Source organism: Danaus plexippus, chromosome 14 (genome assembly GCF_018135715.1).
Source record: "Danaus plexippus chromosome 14, MEX_DaPlex, whole genome shotgun sequence".
Lineage (NCBI taxonomy): Eukaryota > Metazoa > Arthropoda > Insecta > Lepidoptera > Nymphalidae > Danaus > Danaus plexippus.
This window is the reverse complement of record NC_083546.1, coordinates 99,020-122,509: the sequence shown is the minus strand read 5'-3', so window position 1 is coordinate 122,509 and position 23,490 is coordinate 99,020. Positions and strand designations below refer to the sequence as shown.

Genomic DNA, 23,490 nt, shown 5'->3' with positions numbered 1-23,490 from the left:
TGTAATTATCATAAATTATTTCGACTACGATTACAGTTGTACTAAATTGTTCAGTTATCATTAAATATAAATTTAGTTCCAATAGATTATATAATTTAGGTGATGAACAACACACAGGAGTCTCTGCAATCTGTTACCTGACTCGCCATTAACGATCAATCTAATCTATACATTAACATTCTACCGTCTACGGTCGGTGTAACCACATGCCACAGCCGTTAGCTGTTCCCTTAAATGTAGACATTAATGTCGAGTCTGTGAAAAATGTCCGAAACTATATTAAGATCCAGTTCGTCTGTATGTATGTTGTCTAATACTGTTATACGAGTAAGATGACGACGTCACGCAGCCTGGAGACGACTCCGGAGCTGGACATGTCATCAGTCATCATGAACGCGAGCTATTAACCGAACGATTTCTTTCCCTACTCCTAGTGCCAGCGACTCCTAGCTAAGTGCAATCTTTGTTACATTCAAAATATTGATAAAAGTATGCAAATTTGTTGCAAGCCTCCTGGGAAATTATGTTGCAGGGAGAGATAAATGAAAATGTCGAAATACAACAGTTGTTCTAGTGCAAGTCATTACTCAAGTTGTCTTTATGCAGTGTGGTGACGACGTGTTCGAAAGGTTTTTAAAATTACAAAAATGTATTAAAACTACAAAAATTCAACTATGAGAGTTGGATGAAATCGTTGGCATCTTAGGTATCAATCGGAGTTAGATATTAGTTTTCCCGACAGATTCGTAGAAAATTAGCTAAAGATGTACCTGAGACTTACTCGGTTTAATAATAAGTCTTATAACATTATGTGGAGCAAATTTATTTCACAGCCTCAAGCTACGACTAGAACGCAAATACATTTACACGAATTATTATATATTTTGGGTTTTTTAACTTCCAAGAACCTTCATGAATGTATAGAATAGGCTCTCCAGAAAACTGATAAGAATACAGTTTTATTAAGTAACATTTTAAATGTAAAAAAATCTAACTATACGTTTATAAAAACTGTTACTTAATTTAATACATTAAAATTACTCCGACTAATTAATTAAAAAAATGTTTACTTAATTAGATTAAAACTTTCAAAGCGAGAGTTCCACTGCTTTCTTTTGCATTTCAAAATCGCTTCGGATATATAATTAAGGAAGTGAATATCTGAAGGATCTGAAAGGTTCTCTGACAGATAAGAGGATCAGATATCCGAAGGGAATTAATGAGTTCTAATGGAAATGAGAGACGTAAACGAACGGACGCTGTCATTGACTGATTTAGACAAAAAATATAGTAATAATGTATATTTATAAGGAATTTGCTGAAGTTCATCTGAAAGATCATCCGCAACGGGTCCCCGTGACCACATCCACATTGCCGGTGTTTCTTCAGCTCGTGTCTCCTACCTTGACCCAGTTCGTTTCGTATCGCTTGCTCTGAACAACAGTTTAATGTAGTTTTTAATCACGCTTCTTTTATAATAAAACTATGCGTTTCATAGCAACCTGCTTCACGTTGTACTAATGAACTTATGTACAGATACTTCAACTCTGAATTTGTATTTGATATATTATTATTTAAACATCCCCGCACGTGTAGTTTCGCAGTTTTTTCCGTGTCGTCTCCTGCACGGAGCCCTCGTTGAAGTAACTCCACGCATCGTAGTGCAGTATTTATCAATCCGTTATCAGTTCAATATGAACGCAACTCGACCACCTACAGGGCCTCGTGTAGTGTAAGGTATACCGCCAGCCAGCAGACGACTGACCTACACACACACACACACATGCACACATTCTACTCAACAATAACCAATTACCGATCGGCTATTGAAGATGATACCGCTAAAGGATTACACGGCCAAGGACAGTGACGTCACACTCATATCCGACTACGGAGATAATATGTCATTTTATCGCTTCCGTAACTCATATATCACGACTAAACCCGCCCGGTTGAATACATAAATAGTATTAGAAACTGTTATCAATAGTAATGTTTTGATCTGTGGCCATGTCGACTGCGACTGTCGTGTCAACGAGCCGTAGTATACAAAACATGAAGCACGCGATCGGCGACACAGCTCCCCACCACACACCACACACACCAGTCATCGCCTCGAATATAGCACCAGTAGCCAGTACCGAGAGCACCACCGACCACCGACCACCGACCACCGACCACCGACCACCGACCACCGGACCACCGTTCACCGTCCAGCAGAACCCACTCACCTTTTTAATCTGGAAGTGATCCGGTCGCAGCGTCTCCTGGATCTCCTGCTCCGTGCCTCGCGGCGTCGGCTGCACCGAGCTGCGGAAGCCGTCCAACACGCCCTTGAAAGTGAACTTCTTCATCGCGAATGTTGTGTCGCGCGGTTCCTTTGTCCGGCCGCGGCTACATCACAGCCGTCCGCTCCGGACAGCGAGCCGGTTTTGGCAGCGGCAGTCGGAGGGAGGTCGCTCGCTCCCGCGCCGCGAGTCCACTACTGCGCAGGGCCGCCCGGGCCGCCGCCGACGCCGACTCGCGCCCACCGCCACGACGATCGACGAAAACTAGGCGAGGCACCGCCTCCGGAATGTACGGCAATGCGGTCTGCTGGCGGATCGATACCGGGGAGCGGCACACGAGCGCACTCCAACCACACAACCTAAAGGCTAGCACACGACACACGGCCCGCCGCGGACTGGCAACTGGCGAGCGGAGAGAGCGGGCGATCGATCACACCGCACGTGCTAGGGAAAGAGATGAACGCATATTGCGCATGCAGCCTCTAGCCTTGTTCACTACGATTTACAAATTACAGCTGATAGCACTGATACCGCCACCGCCAGGTGCCGCTCGCCACGAAAACAATGTGGTCGCTAACACAACTGTCACGCGAACGTCAATCATTGACAGATAATAAGAAGTATCGAACACTCCTGACGGCTGATTAGTGGCTACATCGTTCATGTAATAATAGATACCTAAAAAAAAACATTTTGCCTTCTGAATATAAACAAATTATACATAATGCCGTACAAAGTAGCAGTGAGAAGTTTTAAAACTTTGAGTTATATTGGAAGTTATAAAAAAATGAGAGATCGACCATTAGCGTAAGTACAGATTTAATTAAAACCGGTAAAAGTTTACGTAAACACGAATTAAATCCTGTTCACCAAGTACCAAGGTTTATACAATCTTCTAGTATAGTTACCAATTAAAGTAACATAGAATGTGGCCGAACATGAAAGTATCAGAAGTCATTGATATTTATCATATTAAAGATAAACTTGAAAACAAAAATGTCTACCACAAATGTTTATGATAATATTTCGTGAGGTGTGGCAAATCAATAAATAAATAAAATATATTAATGCCAAAAATCTGGTAACAAGAAAAGTTACCCTTATAGTATTTAATTTAGTGGAACAAATTCCTTTAAAAAACATTGCACAACATTTTCAGAAAATATCATGACTTTCTGTATACAGTGATAAAAAATAAGTTTAATGTAGTTATTTCCTTATAGTATAATTAAAAAATCTTAAAGGGTAAAATTGATTATGATCAAACAGTTTACATACATTTTTTTATGGACACCATCCTGTTGTACTGCATTTAATGTTGACCTATTTTAATAGCCTCTCTTAATTTTCATAAATGATCTCTACAATTTCAGTTTCTACTGTGCAGCAATACTTGGTGCTGGGTATGCAGCATACAGCCAACATAAACAAAACAAAGCGGAGATGAAAGAAATAATACAACTCAAAAATTATATGGCTGAACCCATAACACCGATTAGTGAGTTAGAGAAGAACCAAGATGATATGAAGACACAGATGGAATTGCTTATCATGAGAATACAAGCAGAGTTCTGCAGAGCCTTGGAGAAAGAAGAGGATGAGGTAATATGTAATCAAGTAGCTAAAAACTTGCAGGCACATCCCACACACAAAAAAAACATGTAATATTATATATCGAGAAAAGTTTTATAAAAAAATACTTCATAATATTAAAGTTAATTAAGTTAAGCTTCCATGAAACATATTCTATCTTTGTAGGCTTGGGAAGATGAGAAAACCACCGATGACTTTGATTTTGACAACGATGTATTCTTACCCTCTCCGGTATGATTACTGCCACATATTTTGTAAACTTTGCATTATTTGAAAACATCATTGAACATAACAGCGTCATGAACTGTATCTTCAAATTGCCTGCCGGATAATAAGAAATCCTCATAAATCTTTTCCACAACATATCAATCAATGATACCTGCCTTGAGGATGTTATGTGTGCGACTGTAATCATCTTTACTCTGTTATTAATTTTTAATTTTGAAATTCTTCCAAATTGACCATTTCCCCCAGATGATCTTTGGTCGGAGTGATTGAATCTTAAGTCTCCATGATCATAACTGTTGCTATAAAGTAGCCAGCCTTCTAAAAAGGCGAATGTTTTTGAGCCACTATATTTTTATATATGTGTGTAATTCTAATTTACCGAGCTCTTTCTTTTCACCTTTTCGTACAATTTCGTTATCCGACTCTTTTATAAACTCGGCCCGGACAAGTCGTTTATTGCTGTCATTATTTAAACATTAAGGTGCAAGCCCGCTAGAAGGATTGAATGCCAAGCAGCAATCAGTTTTAAAGGGGAAGGTTTTTTGTGATTTTGATGACGAAATAAATTCTGAACTATCAAGTCATCCGTGACTTTGTCCGCGTTGTTTAACATATTAACAAAGTTTTTATATGTTTAAGAAAAAAGAAATGACTGTTTATAGGATTTATAGTCCTCTTATTAATTTTACTCTAGATAGGATATCGTACATTCAGTGATGTATGATGAAGAAATGATACTTATACAATTTCATAATTGTAATCTCAGACAGATGAGTTTTACCAATCTCTATAATTTTCTTTATCTATATATAACATTTCAATACTTACTATGTAATATAAATGAAATGAAAAATTTTATTTCATACAGTAACCGCAATTATTTATGAAACTTTCCAATTTTGTAACCGAACGTGACCTTTGATTTAGGAATCAAAATTCAAAGTAGACCGTTGGAAACGTAAAGAGGGTGGCGGAGGGATCACGTGCGTGTTGCAAGATGGCCGCGTGTTTGAGAAGGCCGGCGTTAATATATCAGTGGTGTCCGGGATCCTGCCGCCGCCCGCCGTGCAGCAGATGAAGAGCAGGTCCATACACACTAAATCAATAAGCAACTAACACTGGTCGATGTTTCAAAATATATTGCCATCAGGGCTGGGAACGATAGGGACAATGTCACTTTTATTAAACATACAATTATTTTTCACATTTTGTGCGAATACTTCATAAATTGTACACTAAACAAATCACGAAAGGGGGAAGAATTTCGAGAACAAGGAGCTGCCGTTCTTCGCAGCGGGAGTGAGCGCCGTCATCCATCCCCGGAACCCGATGGTCCCCACCATACACTTCAACTACAGATACTTCGAGGTCCAGGATAAAAACGGTACACTCGTATAGCATAATGTTTGCTAACACTCAATGCAGGGGTCGATCTTTGTTTTATTTTTATTTTTTTATAATTTGGCGTCAGAGGTCCACTGGTGGTTCGGCGGCGGCACCGACCTGACCCCCTACTACCTCAACGAGGACGACGCGGTGCACTTCCACCGCACCCTCAAACAGGCCTGCGATGAACACGACCCCACTTATTACGACAAGTACTGTGCTTACTCCTGACCATTCAAGGGTTCTAACTTACAAAACAGTCCTCGTTGTTCTGTAAGAAGTAATCGAAACGTGCCTTAATAACTGTATATCGATACGATAAAATAAAAGAGGTACTCGTAGTATAAGAGTCGAATAAAGAAGATTCTGTAAAATATTCTACAAAGTTTTAGTTACGAGGCAATTAACAAGTGCTTTAGTTGTCGCCTACATGTGTTCTGGGCGTCACACATACATGGAGAAGATCTACATTAATAAGAAGGGAGATAATGTTGTAGCTGATATCCAAGAAAGATACAGCCATTCATGCGTTGGATATATTGTTACTAATAAAAATAATTTATTATAGAAAGTCACTTTTACAATGGGTTATTTGCCGAAGTTTCCGAGTTTACCCGAGTCCGAGTTTTATAGTACAAATTTAATTTGTCGATCGTAAAAGTCGCAGTACATATGTAGCATAGTACATCTATGTACATCTTAGATGGCGAATCCCTTGAAACAATAAGCGAAGGAAATACAAGCTACTTATATAAGTTAAGGACGTTTATTTATTAATATACGTATAACCAAGAAGTTATTCCAAACACTTTAGTGAGGGAACTCTTGATGTCCTTCACTATATAGTTATTGTGATATTTTAGATTCAAGAAGTGGTGTGATGACTATTTCGTCATAAGTCACCGCGGCGAGCGGCGCGGGGTGGGCGGCATCTTCTTCGATGACGTGGACTATCCGGACCAGCAGAGCGCATTCAAATTTGTGACCTCCTGCGCCGAGGCCGTCATACCCAGTTACATCCCCCTCGGTAGTTCATTATTTTTTTGTCGAGTCCGCTGTTGAATCAGAATTTTATAAGTTGGCAACACTTTGAACGTGTCATTCTTACATTGATTGCACAATTGGTAGCAAAAGTAAAATTAACAACCTATTAAGGTGAACTCGCCTGAGTCCAAACCAGAATGCTCTTCTAAAACACCAGACGGACATGTTGTTAGTTTTTGATCTCGAAAATGTTCTCACTCCGCAGTCCAGAAGCACGCCGACGCCGGGTACGGGTACCATGAGCGTCAGTGGCAGCTACTCCGACGAGGCCGCTACGTGGAGTTCAACCTCATCTATGACCGAGGAACCAAGTTCGGTCTCCACACGCCCGGCGCTCGATACGAGTCCATACTTATGTCGCTGCCGCTGAACGCGGTGGGTCTCGTAGACGTCTAGCAACAATTTATATTTTAACTAGAGAAACCTAAAGACAGCTGCGGCCTGGTCTTCAAGGATTTACAAATCGAACATTTTATTTTTTATTGCAGAAATGGGAGTACATGCACGATCCCAAACCGAACTCTCCGGAAGAAAAACTCATGAAAGTTCTCAAAGAACCAAGAGATTGGTTGAATTTCCAGCAGTCGAAGAACACTTCGACATGAACTGCCCACTAATGAAAAAATTGTGAAACAAAATAGTATATTAGTGATTTTCATACTTGGTTGAGGAAGTTATTACAAAAAAATATTTTTTATAAAATTAATTATTCATCGTTTCCTGACGTTTTATTTCTTTATTACTAACATAAACAAAAAGGAGTAACAAAATCATTCACATCATTTACTTTTTTTGAATCTAAAATGATGTAACTGATATTATTTAGTTGAACTATTGAAATCGACTATTAATAAACTTGCTGGTGAAGGGTCCTTTTTATTCGCATAATAAGTCTATAAATTGGCCAGTATTAAATACATTAACGAAGAACTAAAAATTCTACTTTTATTCATATACTAGTCTTATTTTCGTCCAAAAGGATATATCGGCGAAATTCTTTTTATTTGAATAATTAATAATTAAGGGTAGTTGAAATTATCAGGTGTCACCCGCATAAACACCTGCGTTGGTATAAATAGAGGCGAGAGTGCAGAATGCGGGGGTCTCGCACGTGCCGTTGCAGGGATCGGATCTCTTCGAAGTAAGGTGTTTGTCAAATCGTCTACGAGGTTACCTTCAAGAGTCCGAGATCCTGACGACATTCAAGAATAACGTCATCGGTGACGTCAGTTATGGTGACGGCACACTTTTAAAAAACGCTTTATACTCCGACAGATATATATATTCTGCAAAACGATTCAAACATAAATTCATAATAGTGTCAAAGTCTTAGTTTTGCTGTTTTATTAATTTAACCAATAATCTATGTTATTTATGGAATATGGATGCTTATTGGATGTAATCTATTTTTCTGTGTTATTCTTTTGGAGGTTTACAGTTCACACAATATTTCATTTATCTGTGTGTTTAAACTACAAATTATGTAAAAATTACACTCTTGTTTTAGAAAACAACAACAACAATTTTGGCAACACAGTTCACGTTGACTGTCAGCTGTCATGTTATTTGTGATGGCCGCAATATTGTGATTTTTATGATACCTATGTTATGTGTTTTCTTGGCATTTCTATATTACTTTATACTGAAAATTGGACGTCATCATTACTTCACTATATTCTGGATACGTTGCATTACAGATCATAAATCACGTTTAAATTAGAACCATATAAATATGTGGCGCGCATAACGGATGCTTCGTTTCCTACATTCTTGTGCCATAAATGTAACGTAATGTTCGTTCAGTGAATCGTGATGTTATTGCGGTTCGGAGTCCGGTGAAATCGAAGATGCCTTTCAAGCTCAAGTTGAAGAAGACGCGGCAGTACAATGTAGCATCGAAGAGTCTGTTTGTCATAAGTGTCGAGTTGTTAGACGGCGGTGTAGCGGACTGCACTCTGTCGGTGGAGAGCACCGGCCAAGAGTGTCTCGACAACGTGTGCCAGCGCCAGGCGATCAACCAGCCGGAGTTCTTCGGATTGAGATATATAAACAGGAACCAACAGCCGCGATGGGTTCAACTCGACCGCCCACTAAAGCTCCAATTAGAAAAATATGCATCTTCACATCAATTGTATTTAAGGGTGATGTATTACGTGATATCTGGAACTAGTCTGATCACGGATGAAGTGACGCGGTACCATTATTTCCTGCAACTGAAGAATGATCTAGTGGAAGGTAGAATTATATGTGATTGCCAGCAAGCCGTGGTGCTGGCATCGTATAGTCGTCAAGCAGAGTACGGTAACCACGATCGAGAGCGACACACCGTGGAGTATCTAAAGAATTTGCTGACATTCCCCAAACAGATGTTAGACGGAGGTCAAGTACTAGACAGCAGCAGTCTAGCAGAGACGGGTCGCCTGGAGTGGCTGACGGCGGCTGTCATACAACATCACATGTCCCTGAACAACATGCCACAGGTACACAGAGAATGTTCATTGTTGGAGTTATAAGAGTTAGCAATGACTCGCCATTAGCAGGATCATCCTATGAAGTAGTGTGCGTGTCTCATGTATTATTCATTATGTGATACTAGAACCAAACCCAAACCGGTTCCAATATCAGAATACCTCAACAATGACATAACAGAAAGTGTGTATTTAAAGACAATAAAAAACCTACAGCTTCTTGATTGAACTGCGAATAATATATGGCTCATGCATTGACATAGGATGCTTAATGTTACATATCAGTTGTTTCTTGACGGAGCTCCTTCATTAAAATTATTATCTATATGAAGCGTGAACAAATAAAAGAAAGCCGCTTCTTATTATTATTCACATTAAAAGTTCGAGTTGAAAAATAAAATGAAAATTGTAAGAGAAGTTGCTCGTAACGTTTCTTTATATAAGTGATGTGTGTCATTATTGTTATCTCACAAATTATATGATAACAAAGACAACTTGCACCGTACACACACAGCATTATCACAGCCAATTATCAAGTATTAGAAAATGTTCGAGGCATTTGTTAACAACATATATGTTTATATTATAATCCCATAAATAAATGTATTATATTTACACGATAACATCAGCAGAATGTATCAGATGCCATACATTATATCTTCTCCGAGCAGGCTCAGGCCGAGGAGGGTTTCATCACGACATGCCAGCAGCTCCGCGGCTACGGCCAGGAGATGTTCACCGCCAAGGACAAGAAGGACCAGGCGGAGGTGACCCTCGCCGTGTCGCTGACGGGCATCCGGGTACTCACCGACACCAGCGACACTCCACATTTCTACCGGTAACAGGAGGAGTGACCCTCGTAACGTACACCTCACTATTACTATGCCAATATTCAATTTGAAGTAATATAAAGCACTGTGACCGCGAGCCAGGTGGATGGACATAACGAACGTGATAAACCACAAGAGGACGTTCAGCGTGGAGTGCCAGCAGCGGGAGTCGGCCTCCTTCGTGCTGCCGTCGCCCGAGGACGGCAAGTACGTGTGGCGGATGTGCGTCATGCAGCACACCTTCTACATGCGGCACCAGCACTCCCTCTCCGCCGCCGCCGCCACCGCCACCGCCACTGCCGCTGCCGTCGCGGACCAGCACAGACCCAAGTTCCAGGTGAGCGCTGTTTATTATTATTAATTTTAATCACAATGTTTTTCTGTGACAGTGACCAATATTGTGCCAATTTGAGCGTTCTGACAGTTTTACTCACACCCATACATACATCTAGTGTTGTAAGGAATAAAGTACATATGTAATATGTATCATTATTAAATTTTATAATATATTATTTGTTAAGTCTTATACAAGTAGTGTTAAAATAGAGTTACGAAATAAAAACATTCACATACAATAGCCAATGACCAGGTCCTGAAACTACCGCACGCTACCCACATATAAACACACACACGCCACGTGTCACGGACCAGTGGCCTGCGCTGAGAGAGTGTCTTTCTTATAAAACTTTCATTATAACGAGCCACAGTGTGTTTTGTTCCTCTGGCGAAAGTAAAGTCGATGTGACATAATAAAGACATCCTTAGACATAAAATACTTTGAGAGGAAAAACGAAAAGTATAACTGTATAATGTGTCGAGGAGTAGCGACGTATTGCATTGTCTGCATTAAAATATTTGTCGGTTGGTTGCTCCATATATAAGCGACACGATCTGGGCCTCCGAGAGGGAACCCTGGACTGAGCCAGGACGTTAGGCGGTTGGCGACATATTAACAAAATACACGTCCACTGATGGCCAGATATGGATTTGTTTGTTTGTTATTGAATAATACCGACACGCACAAGCGCACATGAGCATGTACGCGCACACACAGACTAATAACACAAGTAGAGGGAAATTACAGACATCGGAAGTATTTTTTAAGTGGTAGAGCCTAGCTGTGGTCAAGTTACTGCAGCTCGAACATGGGCTGGCTCGACCGGGGAAGTACCACCCTCTCACAGAAGATCGGCGTGAAGTAGTCTTTAATGGCTGCGTTGCGTCCGATGGGTGAGAGAGCCGGTTGCCGTTACCCTTTTCCCAACTTTTCGTACCCCTTCCCTTTCCCGCTTTTTCCTCCTCCTCTTCCTTAACCAAGGGTAGCAACACATCCGCAAAATTATGTTGTGAATGTCCATGGGCGACGGTTCTACCTCCATCAGGTAGGCCGGCGACTCGGTTTCCCCCTTTAACATAAAAAGTAAAAAAAAGTAATAAGAAAATGTTTCATCGGTCGTTGGGTTTTCTTCCGCCATGTCCGCATTCCGTCACTCCGTGCCGATAGATTCCTGTTTTTCATTCATAAACTAACGGCATACTGACTTATCAATGAAACACTCGATACGGTCCGTGTGTAGGGGGACGCTACTATCTTGTGCTAAACGTACCGAGCTGTCGTCCGTGGTTCACCCTGGACCGGTCGCTTCACCATCCTGTTACTATTACATTATTCGTAATATGTTTTGCGCTACATTGCATTCGTATTTAAATGAACGAATTGTCTTTGTCACGTGACACGGTTCATTTATTATCCAAAGCGACCTCGACCCAACGGAATTAATTGAAATGATGTTCAGACTCGCTGTCGTGTGATGTGCGAGGTGATAGAGACAGTGATCACCGACATATAGTACCGTCGACCTGTCCACCACTCTGATCACCGAGGTCAAATTATATTTACTTCATTATTCACTACTTTCCGTAACATATCTCTAGTTCATATAAATACATACATTACACACGTAACATACGTATTGGTCCAATCGATAAAAATATAATCACGGTGTTCCGACACTGGTTCATCCAGGAACACGGTCTGTCTGAGAGTCGCGAGGAGCTCGAGTCCCGCGACCTGCGCGAGCCTCACCCCGCCGCGCTCAGCACGGCTCGCGCCAGGTCCGCCTCGTGTCTGGAACTGGCTGAACATCGACCACATCTAGCCACCAGGTATCGCGTTAATGACTACCAGATGTGTATTGAGCGATCATAAATACTACGTGGTATTATTTGTATGTTTTGAACTTTAATACCACCTATGTTTTTCCAGAGCCCTTCTTCCATCATACCGTCCAGCCCCGGACTACGAGACGGCGATCCAGCAGAAGTACCAGCAGCAGCGCGCTGAAGCCCAACTCCGCTATCAGAACCACTCTCATTCCCAACTCCTGGGGGCCAGCACTCAACCCCTCCTGTACGGCTCCCACCCCGATATACCTCGCGTTCACTACCCGGACGTGACGCGGCACACCGTGTCCGTGAAGCAGCCCGTCACCGCCGACGATTACTCCTACGGGCTCAAGTTCGTGGGGAACTACCCTGTAGCCGTCAACCCCAACGTGCAGACCGAGCACGCCCTCCACTACGTGAACGTGTACAAGCCGCCGCCCCCCTATCCGTCCAACGGTCTGGCCTCCAACTCGACCCCGGACCTGGCAGTAGCGAGTCAAGCTCTTAACTACCATCGGAGCTACATCGACGCGCACGTGTCCGGCTCCAGCCCCGACCTCGTCTCCACTAGGACCGCCCTCAACAGGCAGTACCTCGGTTATGTGAGTCCGCACAACGTCGTCAACTACGGCCGAGCGAACGTCCTGCCGGCGACTCACGGCACCTACAACAACCTCACGTCGGTGATGGAACCGAACCGCATCATCGTCGACCCCCACCTCGTATCGGACAATATACAGAAAGTCTACGACGACAGAGGGAACGTCATGTACTCCATGCCCACGAGAAGGATAGTGGTGGTGCCGACCGTGCGGCACGAGGAGCCCCAGGAACCGATATACGAGAACGTGCCTTTGCCGTGGACCTCGGACGGCGGCGCGAGAGGGAGGGCGCACAGTCTCACCGCCGCGGGCGAGGTGACCGGCTTCAACGACAGGAACGGGAATTGCGCCCTCGCCACCGCGCAGAGCCTCGCCTCCAAGATAGACGACTCGCACTATGTCAACGCCCAGGTCATCAAGGGTGCGAGGGAGACGAGCGACACGTCAGAACAGAACCACGACACGGGTGACGTCACCGCCGACCTGGACAGGATGTCGCTGAGGAACGAAGACAAAGACTACGATGAGACACCCTACACCAGTCTGTCCACGCAGAGAGTGACCAACAACAATACCATCAGCAAGTCGGCCGACAACGTCACGTCCATAATGGTGACGGGAGAAGACCACGAGCATGACGGGGCGGCCGGGGCTCCGGGAAAGGACGCGCGGGACTCCTCCTACAGCAGCAGCGTGGAGATGGATTGCAACAACGCCAGCAAGGAGAAGAAGAGGAGGAGGTGGGGGGTGTTCATGGGCAGGAGTAAGAACGTCGAGGTGAAGAGTGCCACTCTCGGGAGGGATAGGGCGAAGGCGGGACAGACGACCAACAAGCATCGCTGGTCCACTGGACTGCCCAAATATCAGCCGCTACCACCCAGCATTACCAAAGAGACTCTGGTAAGATAGTAAAACTCATCACATTGAAGAACAAGTCATCGAACTGTGAGAACACTTAGAATTCTTAAATATTAATCTAACTTTCTTTGAGAACTGGACCTCAGGCTGAGAGTGTCGTCACACGTAGTACCTTCATATGTCAGAAAGAAACAACGAATTAATAAAAACAAACACTCCGTAGACTGAGACATATGCTCATCAAAATCGTGTTGATTTTGGAAGAAGGAAGCAGTACCTTAAAGAGTGTTTTGGTAAGGACCGGCCTGTAACGCAAATACTCTTGTTCCAAGTGTCAACTGTTGGAGCGCAAGATGTCGGAGGAGCAGCTGTCGTTCTCGTTCGAATCCATCCCCCGGGGCCGCGGCGGGGACGGGGACTCCGGCCGGCCTTACGACGACAACCGCGTCAGACTGCACCCCACGGCCGCCAACCCGCAAGGGTACATCGACGCATCGCACATCACAGTGAGAACACGCCGCCTGTACATACAGTCAGCTTTTCTATACAGAGTTGTGCCCTTCCTCGGCGGAGAGTTCGTTTCCTCAATAGCTGCAGTGTCCGTGTTCGTGTCACAGCGGGTCGCTTAGACCGTTTCATGGTGTATGTGTATTTTCGTGTCCCAGATGACGGTGGGAGGTTCCCAGCGGTTCTACGTGGTGGTCCAGGCGAACAGCGGCGAGCAGGCGGCCCTGCTCTGGGAGTGCGTGTGGCAGGTCGGCGCCAGGGTGCTGGCACTCGCGGATGGCCAGCAGCCGCGCTACCTGCCGCAGGACCAGCGGACCATCACCTACGGACAGGTCTCACGACACCACACACACAACAGTAGAGTAGAGGGAGCCACCAACTGCCCCGATATCAGTTCGGTTGAGAGAGAGGAGCTGTTTAATAGATATAACAATGTTCAACATTATTTAGCTGGGAATCTTATAGAAATATTTTATATACACAGCCTATACTGCTTTTAGAACATTAAATATGACCACATGTCGACAGAGACCCTCGACTGAGATATAAAGACGCGAGCGGAAGCGTGACTGCTTAACAAAATGTTTGTATGCAAGTAGGACAGTGTCATGTGTATAATGATCGGAAGGTAAAGAGCCACTCCAACTCCTGAACCCCCCCCCCCCCCCCTTCCTCCCAATATTCCGTTGACGGTTATCTGTTGTTGTGAAGTTCGAGGTGTGGTGCGGCGCGTGGTCGTGCACGTCGTGGGGCGGGTCGCGCCGGGTCACGGTGCGGAGAGGCGCCGGCCCGCCCAGGACGCTCTGGCACGTCCGCTGTGGCTGGCCCGCAGACACCACCGGCTTCCTGGGTACTCACAACAATGTCTCCTACTACACACGCTTATTAGGAATACGTGCTTAATATTTTTACCAAATCCAAATATAAGGAATACAACCTTCAAGATATCTTTTATCTTACTCCGGTGAGAGCACTGTTATCGTATCTTCGATAAAATTTAGCGCCATATTTTTTTTATCTCCCAAAATGAACCTGTTTCAAGTATATACAACGCATTCCTTGCTGTCCGTGTAGACTTCATATCGGAGATCAACAGTCTCCGTGAGACGTGCGAAGCGGAGGCGGCGGCCGAGCGCTCCCTGACCCTGAACGCGCCGCTCGTGCTGGGAGGGCGCGCCGCCGGCGTCACGCTGGCCGCGGACCTGCTGCTGCACGTCATCGACACCAACCAGGTGCACGCACTAGACACTGTACAGTACGGAGACGATACTGTTGACCGGGACTCCCGACGAAAATTAACGAACAGGAATTAATGTTTTATTCATAATATGTATTTTGCAACATGAATGACATCACGCCAGTCAATGTGAACCACGTGTCAGACAGCACTCTTCTTCACTGTTTATAACCATCCAACATCGTCCCCAGGAGCTGGACATCCCTCGCACCGTATCGTTGCTGCACCAGCAGCGCGCCGGCCTGCTGCCGAGCCTGCAGCACTACCGCTTCCTGCACCTGGTGCTGCTCCACTACCTCAAGCAGTCCCGCCTCATATGACACGCGCCACGTGCTCGACAACGACGACTCCTGTTTATAGTCATTCTGTTAAAACGTTATAAATTGGCGGAGTCGATAATCGAAGTTACTATTCCCTCGAAAATATTAGGACGAGCTGAAGCTCGCTCGAGTGAAGCTTCCATGGGGTCATTGACCCGTCGCGATGTTTGTATATTCTGTATTTATATATCGTTGTTGTACATTTAACTGTTAAGTGTTCCACACCGCAACAAGTATCGAGACTGAGAGTCCGAGCCCTAGGTCATAGGTGGTAGGTTAAGCGACACTGTGCCTTACGTCGGAGATTATTCGATCTGAATCTGTGTGCCTTATCTTAGACTTTTTTTATTTTTGTACTTGTGAGAGCCGAGTGGAGTGCGCCTTCCAGTATTCGGGCGTGCGGAACAGTTTTCTATGTCTCTATAGACCTCGTTCCGTGGGTGCGGCGATGTGTTCATACTCTTAATGTACTCTGATCTAGTCCAACGACAGCTTCGTACCGTAAGCGGAGATGTGTTCGAGTGGTGGGTGGTACGGCGACCCGTCCCAGGGCCGTACTCGTTAAGTATTATATCCATCGATAAAAATTACAAAAAAATTCTAATCAGTACAGTATTCAATACAATTACCATACAATGTATATATTATTGAAATGAAAAGTAATAATTTACGAATGCAATGAATCCTGAACGTGGAATCGAACCTTAACCTAGTTCACTACATTCGGCGGCAGCAGGATCAGCGCCCGGTGTGGCGTCTGTTGTCTGCGCAGCTGCTTCGTGTCCCTTGTCCATGTGTATTATTATTGTAATAACGATGTGTTCTTGTGAAGCAAATTAATAAAATTATCAAAGTTAACGATTTTTTAGTTTATGACATCACGTAACCCCACGCGCTGGAGATGCCGATGCATATGTAATGGAACCTTCGTTTCAAATAAAACACTGAATATGTCTATCAATTATATTTCGGTAAAAAATTATATTATATCCTATTGCTTATATTTTAGGCGTCCGTCACGGCGGCGGGTAGTAGGGGCGGGGCGGCAGCGGAGCCCGAGGCGGCGGCGGGCGCTTTCCTAGAGGGGGAAAGAAGTTGGGCGGCGGTACGTTGACGGGCGGGAAGCGAGCCCCCGGCGGCGCGGGCGGAGGCTCCGCGTACACTAGCGGCGGCGGAGGATGGGCGGGCAGCGCGGGGGGCGGCGCAGTGTACACGGCCTGGTAGCCCGGCAGCCCCGGGTAGCCGGGGTACGTGAACCTCATGTCCATCTTGGCCAGCTCGGGCTTCATGTCCGCTCCGTTCTTGAGAGGAGTCACCGCGGGCTTAGGGGGGACGATGACAGGCGATGCTGAAGTGGGCGGTGTAACGGACAACTTGTCGTTTTTTGGAAGTTTAGTAGAAGATGCGACGGGAGGAGAGTCACTCCCCGACGGCTGAGTCTGTGGCGAGTAGAGATCCAGCACCTGCAGAATGAAACAATAGAGCTTGTTGGGATCGAAATATCCAGTCAACATGAATAAAGCACATTTTCTAATAATATTCTTTGCGATTACAGCACTCCAGTACAGATATGTAGCAAGATAGACTAGAACAGCATTATTAATAAACTTTTTAAATATATTACTTGGTGACAAATATCCTCGAGCAACTCCATCGTGATGTCTTCCACAAACATGTCCCACCAGGCTGAATGTTTTGCTGATCGTCCATTCCAGTCGGCGACCTCAAACTTGCTTAACTTCCCCGCCAAGAACAACAGTGCCACAGCTATCACCTCTGGCTCCCACTGGAGGCACAGGGTTGTACATAGACTGAAATGTACAATACAAAGTAAATCACTATCAATATTTATACAAATCAGATCCAAACTTGATACAGTGAATTAAACATTCCATATATTTAAATGTCAAATGAAGATGGAAGTCCCACTAAATAAACAGTTCATAAATTACAAACTACTTTTTATTCTGGTAACCCTTAGTTCTGTTAGTAACTAGAGTAATTCTAGTCCAGTTACATTAAACAGTTGATTTTGGATAAAACATTGAAGTCACTAATGCAATACTTTCCAGTACATATTTCTGAATACATACAACATTTCAGAGCTTCAGGGCACATTTATTAAACGTTAAGTAACAAGTATGACTATATACACTACTGACCTATCGTTAACGAAAGTCCAGGCCATTTGTACCATTTTCGGTAACTTCGCTTTATCCCCTTTAAGGCACTTTGCATACTTCAGAAGGTACCCATAAGGATGCTCCACCTGCAGATCGAACTTGATCGTTTGCAGCAATATTCTTTCTAATGTCATAACTTCCTCCTTAGGGTCCTCTCCGAAAGAACTAAACTTTTCTTCTGTCAACAACGATTTTGCTACTTTAATAATATCTTTACATTTCTTTGGCGTCTCCTCCACTTTACCAGCCAGAAACAGACAGCAACAAGCGGTTATGTATCTCGGGAATGTCCTGAACGATTGAAACATGTAGAAGCGATGAAAATAAACAACACCAGTCGCAACAGTGTTATAACCTAAGTCCATTTTCGAACCAGTGTCGATGATGAACCTCGCTCCCTCTTTTCGATAACGGTTTTCTGTTTCATTTGGGATCCCATCACGAAATGATGGTGTGTTTTGCAAATCTTTTTTATCATAATACCAATAAGGCATAATTAAAACTTAATTTATAATAAATTATTCAAGCTATGTCACTCACTACCACCGCCATTTATTTACTACTGACAGTGTCATCATGTTTTGACAACTTGAGTCTAAATTTGAAGATTGATACGATGGCATGAAGTATAGATGAAATAAAATAAAGATAAGATACATACGTTAATAATAAATAAATAAATAGATTTTATTTTTATATTAAAAACGTTTAGGACGGTGTTCACTATCGTAAAATTGTCAATTGTTTCTTTTTTGTAATTTTATTTCATAAAATACTCTGTTAAGGTTTTATTCCGTGTTTCCAAATAATTTATTAATCCAATTAAGTGATAAGCCATCTTTGCTACGAATTACAATTCTCTAAGATTTTCAGTTGTAAAATCGGCCAAAAGCTGGAGTTTAGATTTAGTAGTGAGTACTTTCGTAAATTACGATTCGTAATACCATCTAACACAGAATCTATAGTCAAGAAAAATAATATTTTTGGCCATTTTATATATGTTTTATAAATACAAAAAGTCAAAAATTTTAATACCTATTATTTATGCTCAATGAGAAATAAACATCTGGTTTTATTAAAGATTGTTTTATATAAGACTTATCTTAATTATTATTTTTTTTACACCCACTAATGTTATCTTATCAGTTAAATGACTGTTAAGTAAGATTGTTTCAGCAACTATTTGTTGCATTTAAAAGAATCGGGAGCATGTAGTGGCAAGAAAAGTTTAGTTAAATGCCATAAAAAGCATTAAACTGTGTCTTTTAAACCGTCCATTGACAACATGACTTCATATTTTTATATATTTAATAATGTTTGTGAACTACGACCTCCACATGTATAGCTAAGACCGCGTTCCTTATCAAACTTGCTAATGCGATTGAATAAATACGCGATAATTACAATCGTTACAAGTCCCACTATTCAGTATTCACTATTCAGTCAGTCTTACGATGGCGCTTAAATGTGGTGTTAGTTTCATGCGGCTCGCTCAAATACACAAGACAATCAGAGTACGTATGTATGTAGGGATAAATTAAGAACTTGTCTATTGGAAGCCCGTTCCATTACGTTATTTATTAATACAAACTCGATTAAAAAATAGGCATTTATAATAAAAGTAAGTACATTTAATGTCAAAGAGGCAAACGTACAACTGTCATGAGTTTTCTGTTTTTTTATGTAAATTTTAAAGTAACGTCACACGCTTATCTACGCCAAGTAAATGATCTTAAATGAAAAGATTTTTATGTTTATTGTTGTATGTTCTAGTACGTCTTCTTTTATAAAAAAATAAGTCTATATTATGAGATCTAGGATTTTCGCGAGTTTCATTTAAATGAAACTAATGTTTTCGGGTTACTACGCGTATTTTGTCATTTTTAAAATACTTTGCAGCAAACCAAACGTCGCGTCGGGAGTATGTAGTTTTTATAAATAATCATAGTAATCCTAAAAAAATATTTTCATAAGTAAATGTTATTAAATGTGTCAAAATAAGTTGAGATAAAGCTCTGAAACAAATGTCTTGGATTGCAAAATGTACCTACAATAACAGATAGCAAAAACAAATATAGAAAACAACATTTCCAAACAATATTATTAAATTGACATCAATTCTCGGCAAAATGTAGATAAATTAATCTTAAGTAAAAAAAAGCATATATGCGGTCAAATTGAGAAACCTCCTCCTTTTTGAAGTCGGTTAAGAAACGTAATTGTCAAAATTCATTCATATTTACTTCTTAAGTACCTAAATGAAATGTGTCAATTCTCATTTGCAGTGTCTTTCAACACGCACCAGACCGGAAACCATTAACAATGGTGGAAGTCATGCAGCTTTCCCTGGAGCGAAGGCTCCATACACTACGGAAATCAAGTTCCTCAATGAACACAGTTATGAACCTATCCCCATATACAGAGTCCTCGATAGCAACGGAGAAGTTATCGATAGTAGGGAGGAGCCAGATATCGACAAGGACACACTTCTCAATATGTACAGGACCATGATACAGTTGAACCAAATGGATAAAATACTATACGAATCCCAGAGGCGCGTGAAACTAATTGCTTTTTTATATTTATTATAATGAATGACCAAAGACTTTATTCAAAACTTTAGTTACTTCAATGAGACTGGTCAAAGATTAAAATCTTTTACCGGAATTATAACTCATCAACCAATACTTCATGTTAATAATTACAGACAAGGTCGTATCTCGTTCTACATGACGAACTACGGCGAGGAAGGTATCCACGTGGGCAGTGCGGCGGCACTCTCACCCTCGGACCTGGTGTTCGCTCAGTACCGCGAGGTGGGCGTGTTACTGTACCGGGGGATGACGGTGACGGAGCTCGTCAACCAGTGCTACGGGAACCACGAGGACCCCGGCAAGGGCAGACAGATGCCCGTACACTACGGCAGCAAACAGAGGAATATCGTCACCATATCCAGTCCCTTGGGTGTGATGATCACTAACAAACTCAATTTTATTCCTGCCAAAGTCTATTTCTTGATATATTTTAGTTGCAAATGTTACTCTTCCTACAAACACATTTAGTTCTTGTGACCTTCTTGTCAGTGACGTCACGTCGTCACGAATCAAAAACACGGATGTACATAATAGGTTAAGTGAAGATCCGTACGCTACAGTTTTGTTTCAGTTACGAGTAGTCATTACTCCATACCTGAAACCATTTTGAATACTTAGGATGTTTTTACAGATTTGATTGAGTCGTGATGATTATGATCATCATTTATACACCTATCATCATATTCTTAAGTTGCATTACCTCAATTCCTCAACTGCCTCCTCCTTCTCTTCAGCGACTCAGATGCCGCAGGCTGTGGGCGCCGCGTACGCGTTCCGCCGCGCAGGATCCGGTCGTGTCGTGACTTGTTTTTTCGGTGAGGGAGCCGCCTCCGAGGGTGACGCTCACGCCGCCTTCAACTTCGCCGGTACACTCAACTGTCCCATCATTCTGATGTGGTGAGTCGATCTGGTACACGCTGCCTCGTGGCTCGTGTCGTGCCCGGTGACTCATCTCCGCACTCGTGACGTGTAAACTGTTTCTATAATCCGAAGTCGTAACAACGGGTACGCGATCTCGACGCCAACGAGCGAACAGTACCGCGGGGACGGCGTGGCGGCGCGCGGACCCCCGGCCGGCCTGCACACCGTCCGTGTGGACGGGACGGACGCTCTCGCGGTCTACAACGCGGTGAAGAAGGCGCGGCAGCTGGCGGTCTGCAACACGCCCGTCCTGCTCGAGGCCATGTCCTACAGGTCACATGTCACACCTGGATGTCCGTCTCGTGTGTTTTCACCGATCGATATTATACCTTAATGTTGTCGATGCAGGGTCGGACACCACTCGACCTCCGACGACAGCAGCGCTTACAGGTCCACTGACGAAATACAGAAGTGGACGCAAGAAGAGAGTCCCGCCAGAAAAATGAGATTATATCTTGAAAGAAAAGGTTAAACGATCATAGACAGTAAATAATAATATTACAACATAATAACATGGGATGTCAATGTATCACGTACTTTCTCTAAAAATAGAACTTAAATCACAAATATATCATCCTTCTCTACATTATTTTAAAATTGGCAAAGTGAACGGACATCGAATCTGCCACATGTTATATGACTTGCCTTTTGCCACTATTGACGTGTTTTATTATCCACACCAATCAGTCCGTGCTCTTCTCGGTGGCAGTTTACCTCAGTCTACTATGGTTTTAATATATAAAGTTTTCATTCGGCTGTTGTTACTGTCATCAGGTCTGTGGAGTGAGGAGCAGGAGGCAGAGCTGATGCGTGAGGGACGAGACGCCGTCATACGCGCCATGCAACGAGCCGAGAGAGAGAAGAAACCCAACTGGAGAGAGATGCTGCAGGACGTCTACTATGACATGCCGCCCATACTCCTGTAAGACACAGATATGCTTATGATTGGATAACCTCCTGGAATTCAATCATAATAAATACATTGACGAAGTGTGTGACGTTTGAATTGAAATTTAAAAAAATAAATTCCCCAGGAAACAAATGAAACAAATGGAAAGTCATCTAGAGAAATACAAGGAACACTACCCGCTGGAGCAATATCAGAGCGAAGAGAATTCTGCTTAACATAAATAAAGTGTTATAAATCTAAACCTTTCTAGTATTTTTTCTTTTTTGAATACAACATGAAACGTTTATTGTGAAAATTCACTACAAAAATGTATATATTAATATTATAAATATCTAGAAGAAACCAAATTAAATTTCCTTATATAAATAAAAATAGCAAATTGTACAAACATTGGTTTTCTCCATTTTCCTCTATGGATCGGAGCTATGGACAATCCGAGCATCAGACAGAAAAAAGATAGATGCGCTGGTAATTTGGTGTTGGAGAAGGATGCTCCGTATACCATGGACAGCCAGAAAAACCAACAAATCAATCTTGGACTTATTGAAGCTACGTACGAGTCTCTCATCGATATGTTACCGGACAATTGTTGCCTACTTTGGTCACTTCGCTAGACAAGTTGATTGTTGTAGGCAAGGCCGAACGATAAGGACCACGACCACAACCACTAGCAGAACACCAACCAGCTGGTGTGACCAAATCACACCTCTAATTGGTCTCCCCATAACAGTGGCGTTAAGAGAAGCAAACAACCGAAAGAAATGGCAAGGAACAGAGCATCGAAAACCTATCAGGGACAAACCTTTAGTAATAAAGAAGACGACGAAGAAGAAGATATAAATAAGTAGAATTTAAAAATATAAAAATAACTAATGCCGTAAAGATTATCAGATTTCACTGATAGAGCATTTGCTGATCACAAATTTTCCTGAATGACAAAGAAATTAATTCTTTACTGTAAAAAGGTTGACTATCCTAAGTGAAACAAAAGAATACAACAGAGAAAGCTCAAGGAAAATGTTGGATGTTGTAATATCTACAAGTGTGTAGAGGAAGGTTTTAAATACTCTCGAGATAATTTTTGCTAGTCCTTTATGAAACTCAAATAACTTACGAAGTTATAAAATTATGATCATGATTAGAGAAGAACATCTTTGACCTCTTATGATAAGTACCCGTGGCTTAAGTTTTCTAAGATAAGAACTCTTATCATCATCATCATTTAGCCACTTTTGGTCCACTGCTGGACATAGGCCTCTTTCAATTCGCACCACAATACCCGGTCCTCCGCCTTCCACATCCAGTCCCCTCCAGCGACTTTTAAGTTAAATTCACTATTATTGTTAAGAGTTTTT

At 42.6% G+C, this 23,490-nt stretch overlaps 5 protein-coding genes across 13 annotated transcripts in view; 3 read left to right on the top strand and 2 right to left on the bottom strand.

Annotated features, from left to right (window-relative positions):
• LOC116769544 (syntaxin-binding protein 5) overlaps positions 1 to 2,367 on the bottom strand; it is a 105,880-nt gene extending 103,513 nt beyond the window's left edge. For all 7 annotated transcript variants that reach the window (XM_061522659.1, XM_061522661.1, XM_061522660.1 and 4 more), the window contains exon 1: positions 2,232 to 2,367. In XM_061522659.1, the coding sequence (XP_061378643.1) occupies positions 2,232 to 2,354 (123 nt within the window). In that variant the 5' untranslated portion in view covers positions 2,355 to 2,367. The remainder of the gene's footprint in view (positions 1 to 2,231) is intronic.
• Positions 2,368 to 2,860: 493 nt separating this feature from the next.
• Positions 2,861 to 7,257, top strand: LOC116769546 (oxygen-dependent coproporphyrinogen-III oxidase). Of its 2 annotated transcripts, XM_032660681.2 has the most exons (9): positions 2,861 to 3,095; positions 3,662 to 3,890; positions 4,047 to 4,112; positions 5,037 to 5,194; positions 5,363 to 5,493; positions 5,581 to 5,707; positions 6,359 to 6,522; positions 6,745 to 6,914; positions 7,028 to 7,257. In XM_032660681.2, exons 1-9 carry the CDS (start codon positions 3,013 to 3,015, stop codon positions 7,142 to 7,144), a joined length of 1,245 nt encoding a protein of 414 aa, XP_032516572.1. In that variant the 5' UTR covers positions 2,861 to 3,012; the 3' UTR covers positions 7,145 to 7,257. The 2 variants fall into 2 exon arrangements, with proteins under 2 accessions (XP_032516572.1, XP_032516573.1); XM_032660682.2 differs by lacking the exon at positions 4,047 to 4,112.
• A 798-nt stretch (positions 7,258 to 8,055) lies between these two features.
• On the top strand, positions 8,056 to 16,385 carry LOC116769747 (tyrosine-protein phosphatase non-receptor type 21). 2 transcript variants are annotated; one of them, XM_032660941.2, is made up of 10 exons: positions 8,058 to 9,019; positions 9,679 to 9,845; positions 9,940 to 10,174; positions 11,864 to 12,003; positions 12,104 to 13,505; positions 13,796 to 13,969; positions 14,129 to 14,302; positions 14,682 to 14,820; positions 15,045 to 15,202; positions 15,399 to 16,385. In XM_032660941.2, the coding sequence occupies exons 1-10, from the start codon at positions 8,387 to 8,389 to the stop codon at positions 15,525 to 15,527; spliced, it is 3,351 nt and encodes a 1,116-aa protein (XP_032516832.1). In that variant the 5' UTR covers positions 8,058 to 8,386; the 3' UTR covers positions 15,528 to 16,385. The 2 variants fall into 2 exon arrangements, 1 of the variants encoding a protein (XP_032516832.1); XR_009752867.1 differs by lacking the exons at positions 15,045 to 15,202; positions 15,399 to 16,385 and having other exon boundaries at positions 8,056 to 9,019; positions 14,129 to 14,598; positions 14,682 to 14,819.
• A 91-nt stretch (positions 16,386 to 16,476) lies between these two features.
• Positions 16,477 to 18,288, bottom strand: LOC116769750 (cyclin-K). The gene is made up of 3 exons (XM_032660943.2): positions 17,690 to 18,288; positions 17,152 to 17,338; positions 16,477 to 16,990 (listed from the first exon to the last, which is right to left on the bottom strand). Exons 1-3 carry the CDS (start codon positions 18,202 to 18,204, stop codon positions 16,544 to 16,546), a joined length of 1,149 nt encoding a protein of 382 aa, XP_032516834.1. The 5' UTR covers positions 18,205 to 18,288; the 3' UTR covers positions 16,477 to 16,543.
• Positions 18,289 to 18,937: 649 nt separating this feature from the next.
• LOC116769748 (2-oxoisovalerate dehydrogenase subunit alpha, mitochondrial) lies at positions 18,938 to 22,376 on the top strand. Its single transcript, XM_032660942.2, has 8 exons — positions 18,938 to 19,224; positions 19,996 to 20,264; positions 20,418 to 20,674; positions 21,039 to 21,201; positions 21,298 to 21,498; positions 21,574 to 21,692; positions 22,000 to 22,147; positions 22,260 to 22,376. Exons 1-8 carry the CDS (start codon positions 19,165 to 19,167, stop codon positions 22,348 to 22,350), a joined length of 1,308 nt encoding a protein of 435 aa, XP_032516833.1. The 5' UTR covers positions 18,938 to 19,164; the 3' UTR covers positions 22,351 to 22,376.
• Positions 22,377 to 23,490: the final 1,114 nt, after the last annotated feature.